The sequence below is a fragment of the Procambarus clarkii genome, chromosome 21, assembly GCF_040958095.1.
Source record: "Procambarus clarkii isolate CNS0578487 chromosome 21, FALCON_Pclarkii_2.0, whole genome shotgun sequence".
In the NCBI taxonomy this organism is placed as follows: domain Eukaryota; kingdom Metazoa; phylum Arthropoda; class Malacostraca; order Decapoda; family Cambaridae; genus Procambarus; species Procambarus clarkii.
The window spans coordinates 31,016,406-31,039,312 of NC_091170.1; the positions used below are offsets into that span (position 1 = coordinate 31,016,406).

A 22,907-nucleotide genomic window follows, 5' to 3' on the forward strand; every position below is an offset into this window, starting at 1 on the left:
CTTAATGAAGTTTAGGCAACCAATAACTTTTCTGAATTGTTTTAAATGGTTCAACTTTAGGAATAACACGTTGTTAATACCACAATTTCCAAGTAAACAATAATGTAATAGGGTGATATAATGAAAAATTAGCTTCAGTAATAATGAAGTTTTTAAAAGGGGTTAAAGTGATGTTGAATATTTATGTGAATTTTTAACTTGTTTTTAATGTTGACAAAAGTATAACTGAGATTGAAAAAAAGTGAAAGCTATCTAGAATTCCTGTTAAAAAAATGATTAAATATTTATGTTTGTCACAAAAATGAAAAACTAATTTATCAAAAGTATTTTATTTGATAAGCAGCAAGAAATGCGAACGACTAAATTTAATGTTTGGTTCATATCATTAAACATAAAAATTTAAAGGAAAATTAGGTGTGTGCGTGTGTGCGTGTGTGTGTGTCTGGGGTGGGGGGGGGATATAGATTATGCAACAAGAAGTGAAGGTGGGTAAATTATTATCATTATTATTTTTATTATTATTGAGAAAATAAATTCCAGCCATGCGTAGGATTCGAACCAGCAAGACGAGTACTCCCAAGCGCACGCCTTAAACCACTGCACCACGATATGCTATAAGTAATGTAACCTGGGATTCTACTGAATTCCTGAGGAGTGTTGAGGCATCGAACTGGTAGCAAATCATTCTCTTACACACTACTCGCATACACTCTGGTCTATTATTAATATTATTAATAATTACAACTAATAATAATTACATTATAATTAATATAATAATATTAATTATAATTATATTAATTACATTAATGTGGAGTAGCCTAACTGGCGTAGTGCTGTAGAACTGTATTTTTTGCCTAACAAGCCAAGTTTTCCTGAAACTATATATTTAAACAAAAAATTATTATGATATAATAAAGCGGTCCATTATATTATATATGATTTTCTTTTCTTTTAATTTGAATTAAAACACATAAATGTGATCAACCCAACCTAACCCAAGTCAAGGTTACCTAACGTCAACCTAACAAGACAAAGGCTGTTGTTAGGAATGTGTATGAGACTGGGGGTGGTACAGCACTAATGGCCCAGACTGGGGGTGGTACAGCCCTAATGGCCCAGACTGGGGGTGGTACAGCACTAATGGCCCAGACTGGGGGTGGTACAGCACTAATGGCCCAGACTGGGGGTGGTACAGCACTAATGGCCCAGACTGGGGGTGGTACAGCACTAATGGCCCAGACTGGGGGTGGTACAGCACTAATGGCCCAGACTGGGGGTGGTACAGCACTAATGGCTCACACACTTGTAACTCTGCCGTTGTGGTCGCTAGCAGCTGCCGAAGGTCGAGGCTGCCTCACTACCACCTAAATAACACCTGCCTTATCACCTGTGAACAATGACCAGCGCTGGTCGCTCCGTGGGAAGGGGGGGGGGGGTAGGAAGGGGGGCGGGGCAAGAAAAATGGCAAGAAATTCTTTTGTTGAGAGAAAAGCTGGCGGAGAGAAACCCGCCGGAAGCATGTGGCAACCCGCTAAAGACACAAGTGTTAATTATTGGGCGTTGATAAAGCGGCGAGTTACTGGTCTTGTCCCGCCACCAGCCGCAATCATCGTCCCTCACGGCTTAGCGGCGACCCCTTCCCCCCCCCCCCTACTCCACACTAGTGGTCACAACTGAGGCTTTACCTTACCCCTCCCCCCCTCAACCACCCCCCACCACAGCCACCTCCACCACAACCACCTCCACCCTCACACCAGAGAGAGAGAGGGGTTATCTTGAGATGATTTCGGGGCTTAGTGTCCCCGCGGTCCGGTCCTCGACCATGCCTCCACCCCCAGGAAGCAGCCCGTGACAGCTAGACTAACTCCCAGGTACCTATTTACTACTAGGTAACAGGAGCATCAGGGGTGAAACTCTGCCCATTGTTTCTCGCCGGCACCCTGGATCGAACCCAGGACGACAGGATCACGCGTCCAGTGTTCTGTCCGCTCAGCCACCGGAGAGATTGAAGAGCTCGAGAAAGTTCCTCTAGAGAAAGAAATTGATGATAACTAGAGAAAGTTATCATCACTACCAAGGGAGCCAGGGGTGGGAAGATGGTTGTAGATGTAGTGTGACACACTGAGCGGAGAGGGGGAACAAAGCGCTTCGGTGGCAAGTGTGACTGAAATTGTTACCCATCAAGATTCCCCGACCTGCCCCGACCTCCCCCCGCTTAGAGATGACACCTGCCCCGACCTCCCCCGCTTAGAGATGACACCTGCCCCGACCTCCCCCCACTAAGAGATGACACCTGCCCCGACCTCCCCCCGCTAAGAGATGACACCTGCCCCGACCTCCCCCCGCTTAGAGATGACACCTGCCCCGACCTCCCCCCGCTAAGAGATGACACCTGCCCCGACCTCCCCCCGCTAAGAGATGACACCTGCCCCGACCTCCCCCCGCTAAGAGATGACACCTGCCCCGACCTCCCCCCGCTAAGAGATGACACCTGCCCCGACCTCCCCCCGCTAAGAGATGACACCTGCCCCGACCTCCCCCCGCTAAGAGATGACACCTGCCCCGACCTCCCCCCGCTAAGAGATGACACCTGCCCCGACCTCTCCCCGCTAAGCGATGACACCTGCCCCGACCTCCCCCCGCTAAGAGATGACACCTGCCCCGACCTCCCCCCGCTAAGAGATGACACCTGCCCCAACCTCCCCCGCTTAGAGGCGACACCTGCCCCGACCTCCCCCACTTAAGAGGCGACACCTGTCCCGACCTCCCCCACTTAGAGGCGACACCTGCCCCGACCTCCCCCACTTAAAAGGCGACACCTGTCCCGACCTCCCCCACTTAAGAGGCGACACGTGTCCCGACCTCCCCCGCTTAGAGGCGACACCTGCCCCGACCTCCCCCACTTAGAGGCGACACCTACCCCGACCTCCCCCACTTAAGAGGCGACACCTGCCCCGACCTCCCCCACTTAAGAGGCGACACCTGCCCCGACCTCCCCCACTTAAGAGATGACACCTGCCCCGACCTCCCCCGCTTAGAGGCGACACCTGCCCCGACCTCCCCCGCTTAGAGGCGACACCTGCTCCGACCTCCCCCACTTAAGAGGCGACACCTGCCCCGACCTCCCCCACTTAAGAGATGACACCTGCCCCGACCTCCCCCGCTTAGAGGCGACACCTGCCCCGACCTCCCCCACTTAGAGGCGACACCTGTCCCGACCTCCCCCACTTAAAAGGCGACACCTGTCCCGACCTCCCCCACTTAAGAGGCGACACCTGTCCCGACCTCCCCCGCTTAGAGGCGACACCTGCCCCGACCTCCCCCACTTAGAGGCGACACCTGCCCCGACCTCCCCCACTTAGAGGCGACACCTGCCCCGACCTCCCCCACTTAAGAGGCGACACCTGCCCCGACCTCCCCCACTTAGAGGCGACACCTGCCCCGACCTCCCCCGCTTAGAGGCGACACCTGCCCCGACCTCCCCCACTTAAGAGGCGACACCTGTCCTCAGCACACTGTAAGACGCCAGCCAGGGAGGACATCAGGGAACATTACTCTCACAACTTGATCCAAGTCCTCATTCTAAGTTCGCCCAAAAACCAAAAGCGGTCAACTGAAAAAACTAAGAAAAGGAAGACTGTATCAACTACCCAACAGAGCGAGACTGAAAATGAGTCTTAACGAATTCCTGAGAAGCGACAGATTACAGAAAACCCCGCGGAGGACGAGGTGGTGAGGGGGGACAGAGGTGGTGTCATGATGACACGCATGACACCGTGGCGTTGACACACACGACACCGAGGCGTTGAGAGAGGCAGTTATCAGCGCAGCGACGCTGAGAGCCACACATCAAGGTGCCGCGGCCCACCTTCCTGGTAAGCTCCATAAACAAGTATCTCCAGCGGGCCGCGGACGGCCCCGTGTTTGTTTAGACACGGGGTCCCTCAGCTCTCCTCTCTTATCCTCCACCTCACCTCTAACACCTTCCCCCCCCCCCCACCTCCTCATCTGGTGCTGCTTCTGTTACTTCTTCTGCTCCTTCTCCTGGCCTTACCACTGGCCCTACTTCTGCTCACACCTCTCATCACCTTCCATTGATTAATCTCTTCAACATGAACACCGGAGAGCACAAGCTTGGTGTGACTCTCCACCGGGACCTCTGAGCATCCAGGGTCAACCTTCTCCAAGTGTCAACTAATTAATGAGATTCACATGTAAGTAGTAGGAAACGTCGTTTGCATATTGCGTCTCTGCCTGTCGTCTGACATGCTTGTTTCTTGGTTATTTGAAGCAGTCATGTTTACTACATGTCTCTATCACCAGCCCCCCTCCTTGGCACCACCAACTGCACCAACAACCACTCCACCACCAGCTGCACCAACAACCACTCCACCACCAGCTGCACCAACAACCACTCCACCACCAGCTGCACCAACAACCACTCCACCACCAGCTGCACCAACAACCACTCCACCACCAACTGCACCAACAACCACTCCACCACCAGCTGCACCAACAACCACTCCACCACCAGCTGCACCAACAACCACTCCACCACCAGCTGCACCAACAACCACTCCACCACCAGCTGCACCAACAACCACTCCACCACCAGCTGCACCAACAACCACTCCACCACCAGCTGCACCAACAACCACTCCACCACCAGCTGCACCAACAACCATCTACTCCGAGGTAGGAGGCGTGCCAGCTGCCCATCAGTGTCAATATAATAAGGACACTTCATTACCCATGTGAGACGCCACGATAAGTTTTTAGGCTGGTTCCTCCTCGTCCTCCTCCGCCCTCGTGAGGGCTGGCCGGTGGGACTCGCTACCACCTTCCTCCGCTACCACACCTGACAAGTCAGGTGTGGTGGAAGGTGGCAGTGTGAGAGGTGTGGCAGCTGTAAGAAAGACTCTGAGGGAACTGAGCATTACCACAGTGCAGGAGAGGAGGAACAGATGGGGGGACATGATAACGACATACAGGATTTGAAGGTAAAGTAACAAAAGAATAAACTTACGGAGAAACGTTCCAGCTGTGAAAGCTAGATACAAAGGACTCAACCAAACTGCTGATAAACGTTTGGTTGATAAGAGATATCAACCAAACGTTCTTCAGTGTGAAAGTTGTATAGAAATTACAAGTATAACAAAAAAATATGTTGTCAAGCCGATTTATAAAACAATAGTGAATGTTAATATGATTAACACGAGAGAATTAATTGATTGTATTATAGTACTGAGGGTTGGAAAGGCAGGGCTTGGGAGCTGGGTTCTTCATCTCTTAATCTGTGCCCTCTCTCCACCTCTCTCTTTCCACCTATCCTCTTATTTTTCCTTCTCTCTATCCTTCTCCCCCCCCCCACACATCCCCAGTCATCCCTCTCCCTCTCTTTCTAAACCTCAGCAAATAACCATAGCACAATGGGCTTGATAGTTCACTGCGTCGTTATGGCAGGCATTACAGTCCCGCTAAATAACATAAAGGGGCGAGTTAACAGCGGCGCCCTGGGGGGGGGGGAGGAGGGCGGTGACTGTGTTCACCAGCAGGGTGCTGGCCGAGGAGTTCACCACCAGCAGGGTGCTGGCCGTGGTGTTCACCACCATCAGGGTGGTGGCCGAGGTGTTCACCAGCAGGGTGCTGGCCGTGGTGTTCACCAGCAGGGTGCTGGCCGAGGTGTTCACCACCACCAGGGTGGTGGCCGAGGTGTTCACCACCACCAGGGTGGTGGCCGAGGTGTTCACCACCAGGGTGCTGCAAGAAGCAAGGGGCAGGGGGTCCCTGACTCACCACACAGCAAGAAACAAGGGGCAGGGGGTCCCTTGACTCACCATACAGCAAGAAACAAGGGGCAGGGGGTCCCCTGACTCACCACACAGCAAGAAACAAGGGGCAGGGGGTCCCTTGACTCACCACACAGCAAGAAACAAGGGGCAGGGGGTCCCTTGACTCACCACACAGCAAGAAACAAGGGGCAGGGGGTCCCTTGACTCACCACACAGCAAGAAACAAGGGGCAGGGGGTCCCCTTGAGTCACCACACAAGCCCACGCGCGACAGGGGGCTCCTTATCTTAGCTGAACACTATAAAACACACACCAAAAACAGCTGATTCACTCAACAAATTTGTTAATGCCAGCAGAGAGCTTAGCAGAGCTACGAGACCAGCTGTACGGCCACCACTGGGAACAGTTTAGCAAGTCATCATGTAACATTCTCACCCCAAATGCTATCTAAAAAAATACAAATATTTCGCATCGCAACTCTCCCTAACTTGCTCACAACTCACCTGCAACCTCACGGTTTATAGAAATAATACTCTGCGCGCGCACACACACACACACACACACACACACACACACACACACACACACACACACACACACACACACACACACACACACACACACACACACACACACTATTGGGTTAAACAACTGACTGAACTCTACATTAATCAGAACAGTCCTGGTCAGAACTCTACCCCCAGTTAACATAAACCCAGAGTTTGCCAGTGCAGACTACTGATCACACGGCCCTGTATGACTAACACTCCTGTGTGATGGAGAGTTTTAGCATCACGGAGCTAGTTCTTGACACTCTGTATTCCCCCTTCATATAGTCTACGGTAGCTAGTTCTTGACACACACTGTACTCCCCTTCATATAGTCTAGGGCAGCTAGTTCTTGACACACACTGTACTCCCCTTCATATAGTCTAGGGTAGCTAGTTCTTGACACACACTGTACTCCCCTTCATATAGTCTAGGGCAGCTAGTTCTTGACACACACTGTACTCCCCTTCATATAGTCTAGGGCAGCTAGTTCTTGACACACACTGTACTCCCCTTCATATAGTCTAGGGTAGCTAGTTCTTGACACACACTGTACTCCCCTTCATATAGTCTAGGGCATCTGTACAAATACACATATACATAAAAGTGTTGATACAAAAATACAATCATCACATACATTCTGTAAATACAAATGATGAGATGAAGATAGTGTATGCAAGGGTCATTATTGATGACACACAACTGTTAGTGCCTCCAGACACCTCACCAGTCGTTGTACGTGATCAATAACCAATTAGACAAGTTCCTGCAGCAGGAACTCCCCGGACCAACCGAGCTGTGGTGGATGTGTGAGGCCTCAGCAGACAGCTAAAAGCAACACAGCCTTTTAGATTAAGTTATCACAGAACAAGCCCGGCCCGAGGCTGGCGCTTGGAGAGTAGAACAACTCCCAGAACCCTGTCCAGGTAGACTCCAAACTAGTCTGCGTCACGTGATCAGCTACACTAACCAAACTGTGACGACACAAACAGACCTAACTAGAGATGATTAAGCTGTTTCTGAGTGCAAGTGACCGAGGGGGGGATATCGGTGAGACGCAGACATTACCAACTGCAAGTATTCTACACAATCGACTTTAGATTGGTCCAGGACGGACCGAAACGTCGTCGTCCTTTCACCTTTCAGTGTGTGGTCTGGTCAACATACTTTAGCCACGTTATTGTGACTTCTCGCCTGCATATTCTACAAATTTTGATTCCCTTTTAAAGGCAAACACCGGTTGTAGTGTAGTGTAGTGTGTAGTGTAGTGTAGTGTGTAGTGTAGTGTGTAGTGTAGTGTAGTGACGCTCCAGGGAGCATCGCCAAGATAATCTCCTCCACTCCAGTTCGCCCTCATCTTATTTCTTGTCTTAAGCTGTAGGTGGGTGTAGCGAGGTGGTGTAGGGAGCTGACCGGCCCGGGTTCACCGACTCACGCCCCGACACCACGCTCGCCTCAACTGTGCCTCCAGTTATCGAACTGAAACTATATACAACTGATCGAAGTTGGAGATCCGGGAATTATCAGTTGGATCCAAATCCTGTGGCTGGCATTTGCCCTATGACGTCATAGGCCTCGTGAACGGCACACATATATAAAACAACATTTTTATCTCTTATTTTCGTTAGGTTAGGTGGTAGAGAAAGTAGCTACAGCGTAGATTGGTAGACTTACGGAGCCCAAAGTGCCGTAACTATGGGTAGATGAACAAGTAACTGTTTAATGTGGTGATAACAGTGACTAACAGTGCCGGTAACTTTTGAGAGAGAGAGAGAGAGAGAGAGAGAGAGAGAGAGAGAGAGAGAGAGAGAGAGAGAGAGAGAGAGAGAGAGAGAGAGAGAGGATGAGGGGACAGCATGAGAGGGGGAGACGAGGACGCTGGTGGACGGAGTCATTCAACTTTGCAGGGTGCCTGAAGGGTGTTGTGGGACAATCATAGGGCAGATGGGGGGTCGGGGGATTGGCCCCACCGCCCTGGCCATTTACGTTGGTGGAGATGAAATGGTGGCCGCCGAGCCCACAGAGTTTCATCACCTGTTCACAATAAAAGATTAGACCTTTCAGACCAGTTGGCATGAGGTACCTGGAGCTTTGCAATTACTTTATTCACTCTCGTATTCTTGAAGATATCCTCACAGTATACCCAAAATTTGCCAGTGCAGGCTATTAAACACATGGCTCTGTATGACTAACCATCCTGCGAGATGGGGACTTGTATTACCACTGCTACCTTATTCAATCTTGTGTTGTTGATATCCTCAAAATGCATCCGGAGTCTGCCAGTGCAGACTGCTTATCACATGCCTCTGTATGACTAACCATCCTGTGTGATGGGGATTTTTTAGCATCACCTAGTTAGCTTTTTTGACACACTGCACTCCACTTCATATAGTCTAGGGTAGCTGCACTAATGCAGATGTACCTAATATGTTAATAAAAAAAAAAAAGAATTCAGATATTGGCACACAAAACACACGTTCTGATATCAAATTTGCATTATGAGGGTTTCCAATTCTGAAATGATAGTGTAATAGCTTTAGGGTAATAGTGCACAGGCATTATATATATACATTATATATATATATATATATATATATATATATATATATATATATATATATATATATATATATATATATATATATATATATATATATAATGTACATAGTACACATAGTGAGATGTGTGAACATATGTACATGTGAATGACATACATATAAATAACAGAAGATATCAATGCTGGATTAGATGCCTCAAGATATGGGAGTCGAAGCCCTAGAGGCAGTAGAGAATGAGTACGAACACCAGAGCCACAGTAGAGGCACCCGAGCCACTATAGAGGCAGCAGAGCTACTGCTGAGAGGCAGCAGAGTGACAGTAGAGGCACTAGCGACACAGTAGAGAGAGAAATCAACAATTAATCAGTGGTTACTAATGACTCACGGGGCGATTCGGATGCCGTTCCAGCAGTGGGTGTCTTGAGTGGCCAGGCTGTTGCAGTGGGCTTCAGGCAGGCCCGCCCACCACTCCCGCGCCGCCTCCACCGCCCGCACCGCCGCCCCCGCGCTCTCCAGCACACGCCCACTGCCTCGCTCCTCTCCCGCGGGCGCCGCCGGCTCCACTGAAACAAAAGACGCTCATCAATGTCAGGACAGGAGCCCACTGGAGACAGTGGGGTAAGAGAAGGCAAGCACATCTAGGTAAGAGGTTGTCAATACGTCTGGAAGATATTCGTGTAAGGTAGAGAAGGTAGATTTGCCCAAGGAAGTGATATCCCAAGGACCCTTGGGATATACCAAGGACCCCTTGGGATATACCTAGGATCCTTGGGATATACCTAAGACCCCTTGGGATATACCAAGGACCCCTTGAGATATACCTAGGACCCCTTGGGATATACCAAGGACCTGAGCTTGTATCCCCTGGGATATACTATAAGGCCTGGTCTTACAAGGCCCACGCGGAATACTCTACCTGAAGGTCTACACGAGGTATACTGTATATCTGTGTAGGTTTAGGATTAGTTTGTACCTAGGATCCTTGGGATATACCTAAGACCCCTTGGGATATACCAAGGACCCCTTGAGATATACCTAGGACCCCTTGGGATATACCAAGGACCTGAGCTTGTATCCCCTGGGATATACTATAAGGCCTGGTCTTACAAGGCCCACGCGGAATACTCTACCTGAAGGTCTACACGAGGTATACTGTATATCTGTGTAGGTTTAGTGACACGCGAACTAAACAAATAAACAGAACATTTACAGTGGCATTTCGTTGAAAGGAAAAATGACAAGACGTCTCTCCACTGAGACAGGAGGAGGGGAGGAGGGGGGAGGAGGGAGGAGGGAGGAGGGGGAGGCGGAGGAGGGGGAGGAGGGGGAGGCGGAGGAGGGGGAGGCGGAGGAGGGGGAGGAGGGAGGAGGGGGAGGAGGAGGAGGGAATTATCAGGGGAAAGCACCAAGCCATTAGACTATATAGCACTAGGAAGGGGTCAGGATAAGGATTTGGGATGGGACGGGATGAAGGAAGGAATGGTGCCCAACCACTTGGACGGTCGGGGATTGAACGCCGACCTACATGAAGCGAGACCGTCGCTCTACCGTCCACCCCAAGTGTATTTATGTATTTATGTGTGTAGGTTAGCTTAGCATTTTAAAAGCACTACAATCACCTTCTGTGGTTGATTGTTCATTAAATCCCTGAAGTATATGTTTAACAGATCTCTAACCCTGTCCATGGAGGACAGAAGGAAATGTATATATGCTGGTTAGCATTGTTAATGTGTGGCCACGTCTGTGGTAGAAAATAATAATAAAAAATGCCCCTGGGGTTTCAGGGCACTTAGCGCAAATGTTTAATTCTATTTGAGTAATTGTGTGTCCTCCCTCCCTCCCTGTCTCCCCCCCCCCCTCCCTCCCTGTCTCCCTGCCTCCCTCCCTCCCTGCCTGCCTGCCTGCCTCCCTCCCTCCCTCCCTGCCTCCCTCTCTCCCTCCCTCCCTCCCTGCCTGCCTCCCTCCCTCCCTCCCTCCCTCCCTCGCTCCCTCCCTCCCTCCCTCCCTCCCTCCCTCCCTCCCTCCCTCCCTCCCTCCCTCCCTGCCTGCCTGCCTCCCTCCCTCTCTTCTGTTCCCTTGCTTCTAAAATGTATATTCCTAATCCTATTTCCCCTTTCTTCTTTCTACTCCCTTATATCCTCCGTACTCACCCTCCTTCCCTCCCGTCCCCTTGTGACGGGGCCAGGGGTAATGACTGTCCATTACCCCCTTAGTTAACTATCTCTAGAGTTCCCCCAGACTCCCTACTGCAACCTCTCTAGTTCAACACCATGTAACCTCGGTGTCTGATCATAGACGTGCTACACAGACAAAGTATTGTACCTGATCAGCTTCCAGGAACTCTAGAGAACTCTTAATACTTTTCACTGCCACCATCCATTCTAGTAACGTATGTAAGACAAGGAATGGAACTTATCTGTGCAACACAATATCAAAGATGTTCATGTGTAAACTGGAAGTATGCACTCGTAAATACTCAAGCCTCTAAGTCTATAAGCATCATAGGGAACCCCAAGATCCAGTGATCGGAAATAAAGTCAGATTTACAACTCCAAATTAATCAATTATAATCAATTATTTATTTATTAGGCCTTCACTCAAAGGGGTAAACCCAATTCATTCATATCTTTGAACGTTAAATGTCAACAACAATAATATACATTGGGAGTCGCCACACAAGACACTGAGGACAAAGAGAGACCCAAGAGCCAAAGCTCAACCCCCCCGCAACCACAACTAGGTGAGTACACGACGGCTGACTGTCCCCCGGAGAAGGAACACTGAGGAACTATATCCTGTCTGACTGACTTGATGTTTCTGAATATTATTATAATACATTTATAGTGTTACGCTTTGCCTTACTCCCTCCCTCACACGCACTCACCCTTCCCTCACACGCCTTACTCCCTCCCTCACACGCACTTACCCTTCCCTCACACGCCTTACTCCCTCCCTCACACGCACTTACCCTTCCCTCACACGCCTTACTCCCTCCCTCACACGCACTTACCCTTCCCTCACACGCCTTACTCCCTCCCTCACACGCACTTACCCTTCCCTCACACGCCTTACTCCCTCCCTCACACGCACTTACTCTTCCCTCACACGCCTTACCCATCCCTCACACGCCTTACCCTTCCCTCCCTCTCACTCTCCCATAATTTTTGTCACAGTCTTTCTCACCTCATCTCTCTCACTGACCCTCTTCCTCACATCCCCCCCCATCCGTCCACCATCTTAACAAAAGACCTAAATTGGAATCCTCATTTTTTTCAATTCCCAGATGCAGATCAACCCATTACAGCAGAGAGGGTGCAGGGGGGAGGAGGGATAGGGGATGGGAGAGGGGGTATGGGGGGGAGAGGTGAGGGGGATATGTGGGGGTAGAGGGGCCAAAGGGGGTTGCATACCAAGACTATAGCGGCTTCAGGATCGGATTCCATTAAGACGCCAAGCTCTCTCGTCTCCTCCTTAAGACAATGCCGGTCCCAAAACCATCTAGCTCACTGGTAGAGAACCTCCCTAATTGCGTTTGCGGCAATCGAGCTCCAGCTATAGGGTCCCGCCTCTTAAACTAGTATTCGATATTTAAGATCATGAGACCAAGGTGACCAGCACCCTGGTTCCTCTCGTGGAGCGGCCCGGTTACCATCTTCACACTGGACAACGTCTTTTGGTATTTGGTTCATTTGTGTGTTCAGCTCCACCTTGTGACCTCCCTGCAGGTCCTGGTTTGACCCTTGTGTGACCCTCTCGTCCAGCACATCTCTGGTCACAAAGTTATTCACGTTAAGTTGCTGTAGGTCTTGTCACACACACACACACACACACACACACACACACACACACACACACACACACACACACACACACACACATTCCCAGCATCAAATCACCGACCAAGTAAGAGGCAGTCAACCCCCTCTGGTGGTGGAGACCTCAACCATACCAAAACAACAAGGGGTTACAATTGACTGTAGTTGAAGACAACAGTAGTGCAGGAGGCAGAGGGACGGTGTGGAGAGGCTGTATAGGGGGGTTCACCAGGGCGCCCCCATACTGGTAGGGTTCACCAGGGCGCCACCATACTGGTAGGGTTCACCAGGGCGCCCCCATACTGGTAGGGTTCACCAGGACGCCCCCATACTGGTAGAGTTCACCAGGACGTCACCATTCTGGTAGGGTTCACCAGGGCGCCACCATACTGGTAGAGTTCACCAGGGCGCCCACCAGCACTAAGGTCCACAGTCACACACCCAACACCTGTGACCAGCGCCCCTATACCTGCACCGCTGGGGACGTCCGCAGAGAAGCGCAGCGTGTGCAGGTGGTGCGCGCAGCTGGCGCACTCAGACGGCACTCTCAAATGACAGCGTGAAGAGGCAGGCAGTACAAAGTGCCGACGGAGGACGGTTGGCGGGGCCTCGGCACGCAACGTCTCCTTCCTTGATGACTGCCTTGACCGCCCTCACCACTTGACTGTCTACCGTCTTGCCTGCCAGCCAGCCAGCCAACCAGCCAGCCAGAGAGAGAATCTCTCTCTCTCTCTCTCTCTCTCTCTCTCTCTCTCTCTCTCTCTCTCTCTCTCTCTCTCTCTCTCTCTCTCTCTCTCTCTCTCTCTCTCTCTCTCTCTCTCTCTCTCTGGCCCCGGGTGGACAGCATCCCTCTCCTCCAAGACCTTCATTCGAGGGAGATGAAGGTCAGAGATGACCCTTCACACACCTTTGTGTCAAACAGCTGTAGTCAACAGCCGAATTATTCCACTTAGCCGGGTCCTTTGCAGTGACGATTTGGTCGTCAACAAGCACCTTCAATCCATTTGACACTCCGTAAAAAAGTAACTGTTTAGCCTAACCATAAACGTACGAATCCGAGCACTCTGCCTAACGTATGGAGGCTGATTCAGGACACACACATACACACGCACGCACGCGTGCACACACACACACACACATACACACACACACACACACACACACAACATTCCTCTCACGGCATACATCACAAAATCACGTCAAAATGTCTTAAAAAGGTGATTACACACACATACATAAGTGTATGATTTGAATGATGGATCAATGGTAATCGGATTAATGAGGGTACTCCTTCCTTGGTGTATAACTAGAGCTCTCAAAACTATGTATATGCTAGAGTCACATCCCCTCTCATACCTGGCACATGAACTAACAATTACGAATCTTGAGGTTATCTTGAGATGATTTCGGGGCTTTAGTATCCCCGCGGCCCGGTCCTCGACCAGGTCTCCACCGCCAGGAAGCAGCCCGTGACAGCTAACTAACTCCCAGATACCTATTTACTGCTAGGTAACAGGGGCATAGGGTGAAAGAAACGCTGCCCATCGTTTCTCGCCGGCGCCCGGGATCGAACCCCGGGACCACAGGATCACAAGCCCAGCGTGCTGTCCACTCGGCCGACCGGGGGGGGGGGGGGATCGCCCTGTTGAAGAATTGGTTATCGTGTCCTGTGTTGTGTTATCGTGTCCTTCCCTGAGCCTCTGGCCGGCCCACTAACGCTTGTCCCTATAGACTCGCTACCCCTATTATATCACTCATTCCTTAAGTTGTATATGTTCTGAGGGCAGGTTGTCTTTCTCCTAATAGTTGCCTTCCCTTCTTCCTCCAATTATGCCTAGGGACCACACTAACGACCACTCTACAAGGCGCCAGATTAGCCGATTATGGCCCAAATGAGGCGATCAGAGTCGGGAGTCGCAATTACTGGGGTAATGGCTACCCACACATCACACCTTGTGCCTGCCTCACCCCTTCACACTTCCTGCACACTGCTGCCTGCCTTACCCCTTCACACTGCTGCCTGCCTTACCCCTTCACACTGCTGCCTGGCTCACCCCTTCACACTGCTGCCTGCCTTACCCCTTCACACTGCTGCCTGGCTCACCCCTTCACACTCCCTGCACACTGCTGCCTGCCTCACAGCAGGCAGCTTTCTGCCTGCTGTGAGCCTGCAAGGATGAACCTTTCCTTAAAGATGTGAGTGGAGGCGGCTCCCACAACTTCTTCTCTTAGGGCATTCCTCGTGTTGACACCCCCCCCCCCTCGTACTGGGTACGAGTATTTCCTTACATTTCTTCGACTCCATCTCGTTTGCGACCCCAGCTTTCACCCGTGTCCTCTTGTCCTACTTAAATAGGCTGTTCTTGTCCACCTTGTCCATTCCCCTCAGTATCTTGTATGCTGTTATCATATCTCTATTCCTTCTGTCCTCCAAGATTGTGAATCCAGTTCCTTCAGCCTAGCCTCATAACTTAACCCTCTGAGCTCTGGCACTAATCTAGTAGCAAACCTCTGCACCTTTTCGATTTTTGTGTTATGGTTCACAAGGTATGGCTTCCAAGCAGGTGCCGCGTATTCCAGTACTGTATATTGATAATAATAATATTGATCCATCATTCAAATCATACACTTATGTATATGTGTGTAATCACAAGAGCTGTGTAGAGTGCTTTGAAAGCGTCCTGATTTAAGTTTCTAAATGACGTTCTAATGTTTGCCAGCGTCCCATATGCTGCTGATGTCACCCTGCCTGTGTGTGTGCCTCTGGTGTTGGGGAGGGAATTATATCCACTCCCAAAAGGGTTGGGTGGGTGAGGTTGTGTGTTGATGGATGAGAGGGTGTTAGCTTAGTGATAAGTGGTCATGTAGTGAGTGGTTGTGTGGTGACAGGAGGTGACAGATGGGTGTGGTAGGTCGGTGGGAAAGGTCACTAGGCGCGCACGGGGGCGAGGCACCTACGCCTTCAAAAGGTCCACTACGGGCTCACCATAGCCCGTGCTACTTGCAACTTTTTGTTCCAAGTAGCGAATCTTTAACAACAACAACAACAACCTACGCCTGTGGGGGAGGGGGGCACTAGCCACGTGGGAAGGGGGGGAGGGGGGCACTAGCCACGTGGGAAGGGGGGGAGGGGGGCACTAGCCACGTGGGAAGGGGGGGGGAGGGGGGCACTAGCCACGTGGGAAGGGGGGGAGGGGGGGGGCACTAGCCATGTGGGAAGGGGGGGGAGGGGGGGCACTAGCCACGTGGGAAGGGGGGGAGGGGGGGGCACTAGCCACGTGGGAAGGGGGGGGAGGGGGGCACTAGCCACGTGGGAAGGGGGGGGGGAGGGGGGGCACAAGCCACGTGGGAAGGGGGGGGGGAGGGGGGCACTAGCCACGTGGGAAGGGGCGGGAGGGGGGGCACTAGCCACGTGGGAAGGGGGGGAGGGGGGGCACTAGCCACGTGGGAAGGGGGGGGCACTAGCCACGTGGGAAGGGGGGGGGGCACTAGCCACGTGGGAAGGGGGGGGAGGGGGGCACTAGCCACGTGGGAAGGGGGGGGAGGGGGGCACTAGCCACGTGGGAAGGGGGGAGGGGGGCACTAGCCACGTGGGAAGGGGGGGGGGAGGGGGGCACTAGCCACGTGGGAAGGGGGGGAGCGGGGCACTAGCCACGTGGGAAGGGGGGGAGTCACTGGAGGGTCCTGTGACTCACTGGAGGGTCCTGTGACTCACTGGAGGGTCCTGTGACTCACTGGAGGGTCCTGTGAGTCACTGGAGGGTCCTGTGAGTCACTGGAGGGTCCTTCTCCGTATACTTTTCTGAGAATTTAAATCAACTGTAAATTCCGGAGCCCCAAACGGTAGAGTATAATCCTGGTGGATTATGGTGGATCTCTCAGGCTCCAAACCACACTGTAGGATTAATGTTAGAATATATATATATTACTAATGTTTCTTGATATTAATAATGGTATCTTTATTTTAAAATTCTTATGCATTTATTCCTTTATTTTAGATCCTTGCTGTTAAGACAATAACTAAGGCCACTTTCCACAATCCAATTTAAAAATTTATTATAATTTTGCTGATATTTATCACCTGCATTTTCACATTGGCTTGTAAACTTGAGCTTGTCAGCACTACACTGCCTCTGCTACTTTTCAATTAAATTGGAAAAGTGTTATTTGGGCCTTCCTGTAGCATGTCTCAATCTTGGAGCTTATCTGAATCTTAGTTAAGTTCCGCTCTCTTTTTCCGTCGTCGACAAAATTATCACAATTCACTCCTGTCTCTAAATCCCTTATGGTGAACAAGAGAGGATCGAGAACAGAGCCCCGGGGTACTCCAATCCTCCTCCCATCCTCACTCTACTCCACTTGTACTGACTGACCCGGTGTTCCCTGTGAGGTCATGATACCCTGCTCCAGTCTAAGATGCCGCCTTCAGTACCATCTGCGTCAGTCTTGCTTGTCAGTCAGTCCTCCAGAACACAGCCAAGGGCTTACCAAAGTCTCGACATACAGCACTGCAATCTTTGTGCCTCTGACACTCCTTCAGATATTTGGGAAATGAACAGGGAACACGTTTGCCTAACGTAATCATCTTATTGATAAGTCCCATTGCCAGACTTGCAATAAAGAAGTTGATCAAGACTGCACAGAGTGGCACAGTGCCTGGACAGTCGTGGCACAGTGCCTGGACAGTCGTGGCACAGTGCCTGGACAGTCGTGGCACAGTGCCTGGACAGTCGTGGCACAGTGCCTGGACAGCCAGTGATTTATTACATACCTGACAGGGGTTGACTTAGCTCCTATTTAAACAATAATCAAGACCCAAATATTTCCTCAGTGCCCGAGAACTTACTTTTGGATATCTTTTCCTATTTGTTTACTAGTTGCTCCCCGGCAACTATTGCTGTACCAACGTCTCTCACACCAAACATTGGTCTACTTGCTATCTTCACCCCGTCTAGGAAAGACGGAGATAACACGCGAGTTTAGACTACCACCAATTTCTTTACCATCGTGTGTTGATTCAGCTGGCTGTTGTTGTCAGCAGTGCCGTCCTCTTCGTCTCCCGGGGTTGACTAGAGGAGTAACCTGTGGTGCTTCACCTGATGCTTCTCTTCCCCCAGCCTCGCTATCTCAGCCCATCACCTTTTACTCTCTTCACTTACTGTATACCGTCTCTGGGAAAGGCTTAATCTAGCCATCTTTTGTTTTTAATATCTCCTACTTACTTGGTGTGTGTGTGTGTGAGAGAGAGAGAGAGAGAGAGAGAGAGGGCCCCCCCTCTCTCTCTCTCTCTCTCTCTCTCTCTCTCTCTCTCTCTCTCTCTCTCTCTCTCTCTCTCTCTCTCTCTCTCTCTCTCTCTCTCTCTCTCTCTCTCTCTCTCACACCAAGTAAGAGGGAGATAATTGCATCATGAGAGACAGCATCAACCCACATAAGAGGGACTGGTCATCAATCCATAACTAGCCTGTAGCTTCAGAGCCTTCTACCTCCTTTTTGTTTATTGACTCTCCATCAGCCGGTCGCATGCGTGTAAGTGTTTATAAAAGTCTCTTCCAGCTAAGAGAACCTACCCAAAAATATCAACATGGGCTCACTTCCACCTAAACTAAACACAGTAAAAGCATCAAGCCAGTGTCACTCATCGCAGGAAAAAAATGTTTATTTAACTTTTAAACGCCATTTCAGTGGAGCGGACGAGAGAGAGAGAGAGAGAGAGAGAGAGAGAGAGAGAGAGAGAGAGAGAGAGAGAGAGAGAGAGAGAGAGAGAGAGAGAGAGAGAGAGAGAGAGAGACAGAGACAGAGAGAGACAGAGACAGAGAGAGGGGGGGGGCACCTATTACAGTGACTGAGATGAGGTGTTATTATGCCCCGCCTGATACCCATGTATCAGTTCACTTACACTTGAACTATTCTCATGTTGACTACTTGTCCTTTTCCCAGAGTTCTGGGAGAATTAAGAAGAGTGATTACCTCGCGATGATATCGGGGCTCAACGTCCTCGCGAACCGGTTCCATCATCTCATTTGTGATCTTCCTCACCTGTTCTCTCCCCCCCTCCCCTTCCCCTAGGCAGTTCGTCATCGCCCAGGGGCCAGGTACACCTGTCAATTTACCTGTCCATATAGGGCGCGAGACGGCCACTGGGGAGACGGGGCGGCGGCGGCGGCTCGTCCGTGGCGAGGCGCCACCGCTGACAGGCTGGTTAAACAAATAGTCAGACAATTACTATTAGCGTGAGGGTACGCTCAGGGTTCGACACCCGCCGAGGGGGAGAGAGGGGGAGGGGGCAGCAGTAGGGGGTGCAGGAGGGGGTCGACCTTGGTAGAGTGGTCAAGGTGGCGATGATGAGTAGCCACCACGCATACTAAAACACTTTCAGTACCTTCCCTGCGACACCCAGGAAGTCACTGGTATGTTGGTGTCTGCGGGTCCGCGGGTGAGGTATGTTGGTGTCTGCGGGTCCGCGGGTGAGGTATGTTGGTGTCTGCGGGTCCGCGGCTGAGGTGTGGGGGTGTCTGCGGGTCCGCGGGTGAGGTATGTGGGTGTCTGCGGGTCCGCGGGTGAGGTGGGTGGGTGTCTGCGGGTCCGCGGGTGAGGTGTGGGGGTGTCTGCGGGTCCGCGGGTGAGGTGGGTGGGTGTCTGCGGTCCGCGGGTGAGGTGGGTGGGTGTCTGCGGGTCCGCGGGTGAGGTGGGTGGGTGTCTGCGGGTCCGCTATGTGGGTCCAAGAATATGCAACGAGACTCGTTCCTGAGCTGAAGAGACTGAGAGACCTGAACCTTATCACACTGGAGGAGAGACATGAGGGAGGGGGACATATGATAACAACATACAAGATTCTAAGGAAAATTGACAAAATTGACAAAGTAGCGTTGTTCAACGCTAGGAACAACAGAACGAGGTGTCATAGATGGGAAACTCTAGACGCAAATGAGTCACAGGGACGTCAGAAAGAACCTCTGCAGTGTCAGCTGTCAATAAATGGAATAGGTTAGATGAGGTCGACGAAAATAATAACACCCACCCACCTTTATTGTGATTGATTGACAGTTGAGAGGTGGGCCGAAAGAGCCAGAGCTCAACCCCCCGCAAGTACAACTTGGCGAAGACACGCGTTCTCGCAGACAGCGCTTAGGGGTCGTAGTTCTAATGACCCGGGTTCGTGTATCACCCAAGGAACCCTACCCTTCAGGAGAGGTCAGACCCAGGCGACCTTTGACCACCTGCAGAGTCTTTGAAGAGTTTATTTTGGTTGCAAACATCTTAATGGAAACATTCCATTGACCAGGCCCTGCTGACTCCAAGGAGTGCCTCTCTCTCTCTCTCTCTCTCTCTCTCTCTCTCTCTCTCTCTCTCTCTCTCTCTCTCTCTCTCTCTCTCTCTCTCTCTCTCTCTCTCTCTCTATTTCTCCTCCCCCCTTTTCTCACCCTTCCTAATTCATTCCCCCTCCCCTCCTTGAGAGGTGTAGGGGTCAGAAGTTAACCTCGCCTCCCATTAGTTAAGAGGCATGTCAAACAATTATTTAATGAGGAAATTCCTCTCTAAGAGGCTGTATACCTAATTTAGCAACCTAACCTAGCAACCTAAACTAACTTAACCTAGCAACCTAACCTAATCTAGGAATCTAACCAAGCATCTTAACCTAAATAAAAATAGTATTATTTAACAAATTAGGCCTATTTTAGATAGTAATATAGGCCTAATTTGTTAAATATTAAATTAGCAATATAGGCCTATATTAGCAAGAGTCTCAGGGCTCCTCAGGGGTGAAAATTACCCCCCTTAAAATATGGGAGAGAGAGAAGGGGGACCCATCACCCAGTCATCACCCACCCATCACCCACCCATCACCCAACTATACTAGGCGGGTGAGAGCGATAATAACCTCAGGTGGTGAGGCTTCTCAAGCTCGCACAAACTGTTGAACAAACGTAAACAAAGCCGCCATGATTAAAGAAAGATATAAAGGTTTCGTAAGTGGCTGATGCGTCCTGGCTCGGAGCATAGCCAGTAGGCTATACGGTTATTACCCTCATCAACGCTCCATCAACCCAATCAACGCTCCATCAACCCCATCAACGCTCCCTCAACCCCATCAACGCCACAAGAGCTGAGGCACGAGTAGACTACTCACTGGTAGACTAACTACTAGTAGTAACAACAACGGTAGACGTGAATAGAAGTTGTAGAAGGGAACTATTAGGAGAAAGCGCCAAACCATTACGACTATATAGCACTTGGAAGGGCTCAGGATAAGGATTTGGGGATGATACAGGGAGGGAAAAGGAATGGTGCCCAACCACTTGTGGTTGGGATTTCTCCACAAAAACTTGTGGACGGTCGGGGGATTGAACGCCGACCTGCATGAAGCGCGACCGTCGCTCTACCGTCCAGCCCAAGTGGTTGAGCAGTAGTTGTAGAAATAGAAATAAGATTACTTTCACCACTTGTCGTTTCTAGTTGAATCGCCAGAAGGGGCTTCTCCCCAGTGTAGAGCGACGTCTCTCTAGATAGACCACTTGAAGAGAAGAGCCGTTGTTTTCTATCTGCCGCACGTAACGCCGCCATGGGTGTACCCGTCGCCTGCCTGCCTGCTCCCATGCACTCCCACGCATGCTGGGTCTCGGATAAGAACGGCTAGCCAGTAGAGGCAACAGTTAAGGTTGATATTATCGACCATAACAGACTCCAGGTTAGGACTTCCACGAGGACAGTTTCAGTAAAGTGGTTCCTTAACAGGGGCCAGCCTCTTCCCCCATACACTATCCTCTCACTAACTTATACCAAATTAAGTTTTTCAACAGATAAAACTAATTTATATCAACACACACTCGTCAATGACCTAAGAATTGGTAACAGGCTTTAAGAATTTGGACAAAATAATGGAGCCAATATCCATTACCCGGCGGAGCAAGGGTGGGATATATCCCGGCAGAAAACCGCGCGCGCGCCAATCGAAAAGGCGGGAAATTCAATTTAAAACTGAAGCCGGGGACGTCAGGGCGGGAGGGACGCGGCATACAAATGGCAGCAGCAGTTAGAGCCGCCCTCCTAACTACACCAACTCCATCAACTGATACCCGCCGCTGCCCAAGTCACGCTCCACAACCTGGCAAACTCTACGCCAAGATGGAGGCTGAGTGTCTATAGCCCAGATGAAGCCAATACTACCTTATTTCTTCTCAATCCACTCACTCTCTCTCTCTCTCTCTCTCTCTCTCTCTCTCTCTCTCTCTCTCTCTCTCTCTCTCTCTCTCTCTCTCTCTCTCTCTCTCGCTCTCGCTCTCGCTCTCTCTCCGTGCACGTCCCTCGCGGGTAGTAAGACTGGCTTATAGGTTCCATATAACATGTCCTTGTGCCGGCCTCCAGCAATACATTACTGGGCAGGATATAAGCCACACATAAAGTCTAAGCACTCACACTGTGGCCTTATGGCTGATGGACTACCCGTCCGTGTGGCCACTGGTGGTGTGGTGGCGTGGACAGTGTGGTGGTGGTGGTGTGTTGTGGTGAAGTGAGCTACCACCAAAGTGGTGAAAGTGCGAGTAAAGGCCAACAGGTTTTGGTTAATGCGTCTGGTAGGGAGGAAACAGGTTGTTGTCGATGACCTTGTTAGTGAGGTAACTGGGTATGGTTGATGCCCCTGCTAGTGGGCTATGGTTGATGTCCCTGGTAGTGAGGTATGGTTGATGTCCCTGGTAGTGAGGTATGGTTGATGTCCCTGGTAGTGAGGTATGGTTGATGTCCCTGGTAGTGAGGTATGGTTGATGTCCCTGGTAGTGAGGTATGGTTGATGTCCCTGGTAGTGAGGTATGGTTGATGTCCCTGGTAGTGAGGTATGGTTGATGTCCCTGGTAGTGAGGTATGGTTGATGTCCCTGGTAGTGAGGTATGGTTGATGTCCCTGGTAGTGAGGTATGGTTGATGTCCCTGGTAGTGAGGTATGGTTGATGTCCCTGGTAGTGAGGTATGGTTGATGTCCTTGGTAGTGGGTTATGGTTGATGTCCCTGGTAGTGAGGTAAAAAAGTTTGTGAGGGGTGAGGGTGGAGGGGAAATATGTTACCCCAACCCTCCTCCATCATGCCTCTACTTGGAAGCCAGCCAACTACTGCCTCCCTCTCTTTCTCTCTCTCTCTCTCTCTCTCTCTCTCTCTCTCTCTCTCTCTCTCTCTCTCTCTCTCTCTCTCTCACACACACTCTTC

The 22,907-nt window shown here is 50.8% G+C and overlaps 1 protein-coding gene across 2 annotated transcripts in view; it reads right to left on the reverse strand.

The window, feature by feature from the left end:
- The window catches only part of dally (division abnormally delayed protein), a 385,376-nt gene that overhangs the window by 13,603 nt on the left and 348,866 nt on the right, over positions 1-22,907 (reverse strand). For both annotated transcript variants that reach the window (XM_045746425.2, XM_045746424.2), the window contains one exon: positions 9,283-9,460. In XM_045746425.2, coding sequence (XP_045602381.1) covers positions 9,283-9,460 — 178 coding nt within the window. The remainder of the gene's footprint in view (positions 1-9,282; positions 9,461-22,907) is intronic.